The 3553-nt window shown below is 26.1% G+C and overlaps 1 protein-coding gene across 8 annotated transcripts in view; it reads right to left on the reverse strand.

The window, feature by feature from the left end:
- Positions 1–593: 593 nt before the first annotated feature.
- Positions 594–3553, reverse strand: part of LOC117173008 — a 54632-nt gene continuing 51672 nt past the window's right edge. For 7 of the 8 annotated variants that reach the window (XM_033361353.1, XM_033361352.1, XM_033361349.1 and 4 more), the window contains one exon: positions 594–906. In XM_033361353.1, the coding sequence (XP_033217244.1) occupies positions 653–906 (254 nt within the window). In that variant the 3' untranslated portion in view covers positions 594–652. The remainder of the gene's footprint in view (positions 907–3553) is intronic. The other variant, XR_004467094.1, reaches the window with a different exon arrangement.

Here is a 3553-nt window from a genome sequence, read left to right on the forward strand (position 1 = left end):
TTTTGCAGACTTAAAAAAAATTATAGTTTAAACAATTTTCAAGTTTTAAAAAAAGGAATTAAATTTGCTTTTCGACATAAATATTTTTATAAATTTTAGCTTAAGATTTAAGACGAAACGGAAATTTTCATTATACACGTTTTCAAATTAAACATGAACTGATAATAAATAATCTTAAAATAAGATAATTAAAATCTTAAAAATTATTATCTTTCATTTGCTCGTATAATAAATATGTATTTCGTTTCCCAGCCTGGCCAAAGGAGAAGGTCTTTTTTCCGAAAAAAATTCATTAAACAAATTTTTAATTCATAGCTCCATCTAGCCTGTAAATACGTTAAGAAATTCTGTTACTCTGATGATAATACAGATTTATTGAAAAAATTGACTGAAACACGTGGCATTATAATGCGCATATTTCTGAAAAATGATTTTTTTTATCTCTAATAGCTTAATGGGAAAGCACCCGACTGGCAATCGGAAGTTCAGTGGTTCGATTCCCAGTGGAGCGACGAGAGTAGATCTTTTTTTTAAACAAAAAAATTAATTTTGACATTTATTATGTTTTTATTCGGGTATACACTTCAAGAAAATATTGCAGAATCCACTTATATTTTTGGTTAATCTTATCTATAAATTTATCCGCATGCAGTTAAAGATGATGAGGAGGATTCGGGTTCATTTGAGCTTCAAAAATTCCATCAGGTCGATGGCGTATAATACAGCTTATGCCACCCATAACATTCCTTCCCATTCGAATTTCACGTTGATCTTCTGGATTTCCATGTACATTTTCATTAAGCCCTACAAACATTTTTGTAGCTGCACTTATCTTTACCATACAAGCTCTACCTAATTGAACGATAAACCATTTTGTGGGACTAGGTTCCAGATCGTTTGGTCCAGCTTAAAAAGAAAATAAAGATTTTTGAATTAAAAAAAGAAACCTATTATCATAAGTTTGCTCCAGATACATATTTTTTTTAGAACATTTAAATACAGTAAAACTCTTCTATAGCGCCGATCGTGGGGCTGACGGTGGGTGGCAACTGACTCATTATAGCCCACTTTGCTTTTGTTTATTCACGCTTGAGTGGTCGCCTCAGTGACAAGCGCAGACCCCGTGCACCCCGCGCAGCTCCTGTGACACCAACCTGCAGCGCGGCGTCAATTCTCGGAAGGGCTATAGAAGGGAGGGCTATAGAGGGGAGGTCTATTAAAGAGTTTCACTGTATTACGAATTTTTTAAAACATGTGACTCGGAATCCCTACACAGTTTCAACTGTTTATTATACAAAATTTTTTTTTTTTAGTTTTCTTATAGTTCAATTTTGAACTAAAGAACATTAACTTCGAACCAACTAGCTAAATTTCGACCAAAAAATATTTTTTTGAGCCAATAAGATGAATAAAAAAAAAGAATTTTACATTCAACGAAGTATTTGCGGTTTCAAACAAAAAAGTAATTTAAATTTAATTTTTTTTAATACTTTAATTTTCAAGAAAAAATATAATTTTCCAAACAAGAAGAATCATTTTTTGCCAAGAAAGACAAATTTATAACAAAATACATGAAATTTAAACTAAAAAAGATCAATTTCAACCCGAAAATGAAATAGATGAATTCATATTTAAAAAATTAATAATAATTTAATAAAATAATAAATGAAAAAGTCAAATAAAAAGGTGAATTATTTACCAAAATGATCAAAAATTTTAATTGAATAGTTATATATTCAGTAAACTATTCAATTTTGCATTCAAAGTTTGTATATTGTCTTAAAAATTAATTTTTATCGTTAAAATTCTAACCAGTTTTTTTGAAAATTCGTTATTAGGTTAAAAATAAAAAATTTTAAACTGTAAATATAGCCATTCTATATTTGGTATCACTTCTTTTTGGTAGAAAAATTAATCTTTATGATTTAAAATTCTTCTTTTTGGTCTAAAATGCAACTATTTGTTTTTTTTTTTTTTAATTCAAGATTCATAATCATTGTTGGAAATTAGTTTCTTCTGTTTAAAATGTACGTAATTGTTTTCTTGGAAAATCTTTTTCTTTTGGTCGAAAATTAATTTTTTTAACTAAAAATATAACTGTTCCTTTTTCGTTAAAAAATTATATTTTGAAGTTGAAAATTCATGAATTTTGTTAAAAATAAATTGTGTCGTTCAATAAATAAATTATTCTTCATGATTTAACCTTCATCCTTTGATCGAAAACTATTTTTTTTAAAATAAAGATATATAATTAGAGTTAAACATTTATAAATTTGGTTGAAAATTCTTTTGTTTGGTTTGCTAAAAATTAAATTTTTTTAACTGAATATTTAAGTACTCCGTATTTAATTTCTGGAAAATTTAGTTTCATTTTTAGTTAAAAATTCATATACATATATAAAATATAAAATTTACCGCCTTAGTTGAAAATGCGAACTTTTTGGTAGAAAATTAAACTTTTTGGATGAAGATTCATCATTTTAGTTTAAAATTTATTGCTTTTGTTAAACATAGATTTACTGTACTGAATGTTTACCTATTCTATTTTTTGTTGAAAATTGATATTTTTCAGTTGAAAATTCATTTATTTGATTGAAAAATCGTCGTCTTTGATTAAAAAAATAATGTTCTCATTTGAAAACTCACCTTTTTGGTTAAAAGAAAATTTTTAAATTAGAAATTTATCATTTTACTAGAAAGATAGGTTTTCGACATAAAAATTTATCTAGTAGTTGCAAAATAGTCTTTTTTGTTAAAAGAAGTTTTGTTCTAAAACCGAGTTAATTTTCCGAACCCCTCTACAGTCGCATATCTTGCATTGGACGCATTGAACGTGAACTCGTATTAAACTTTCGCGCCCTTTATGTGGACTTCTGGTTCCGGATTAGCCACGATTAAACCGGAACCAGAAATGATGAAAAGCGCGCGATTTTGAAACCAAATTTTTAAATAAAATTACAATTTTGAAAAATAAAATGAGGAAGACGATAAAATAAAATATAAGCATATCAAAACTGTATTGAATATATGAAAATGGAAATATTGAGAAAAAAATAAACAAATATTCTATTGTGTGTTTAAAGGTTAGATTTGTTAGTTCAATTTAACTGTTCCGTGTTTAGTTCAAAATTTATCATTTTTAGCCGAACATTCTTGTATTTTGTTAAAATTAGTGTTTATTAGTAGAAAATTAATCTTCTTGGTTAAAATATTTTGTTCGAATCTTGTTCTTCGTTTGATTAAACATTTTTTTAAATTTAATTATTTGACATTTTTTTGAAAAGTGATCTTTTGTAGTTGAAAATTCAATTTTTTGGTTAAAAATTTATGCGTTAGTCCAAGGTTAATTTTTTTGGTAAAATATTGATGTTCGTAGTTGAAAATTCAATTTTTTGGGTGAAATATTTATCATTTTTATTAAAAATTTATGTTTTTGGCTAAAAAATAATGTTTTTTTTTAATTGTCTTAATTGTTTGAAAACATTTTGTAACTGAATTTTGAACTATTCTATGTTTGATTTAATATATTCATTTTAAAAATTCCACTATTTTG

Source organism: Belonocnema kinseyi, chromosome 5 (assembly GCF_010883055.1).
Source record: "Belonocnema kinseyi isolate 2016_QV_RU_SX_M_011 chromosome 5, B_treatae_v1, whole genome shotgun sequence".
NCBI classification, from domain to species: domain Eukaryota; kingdom Metazoa; phylum Arthropoda; class Insecta; order Hymenoptera; family Cynipidae; genus Belonocnema; species Belonocnema kinseyi.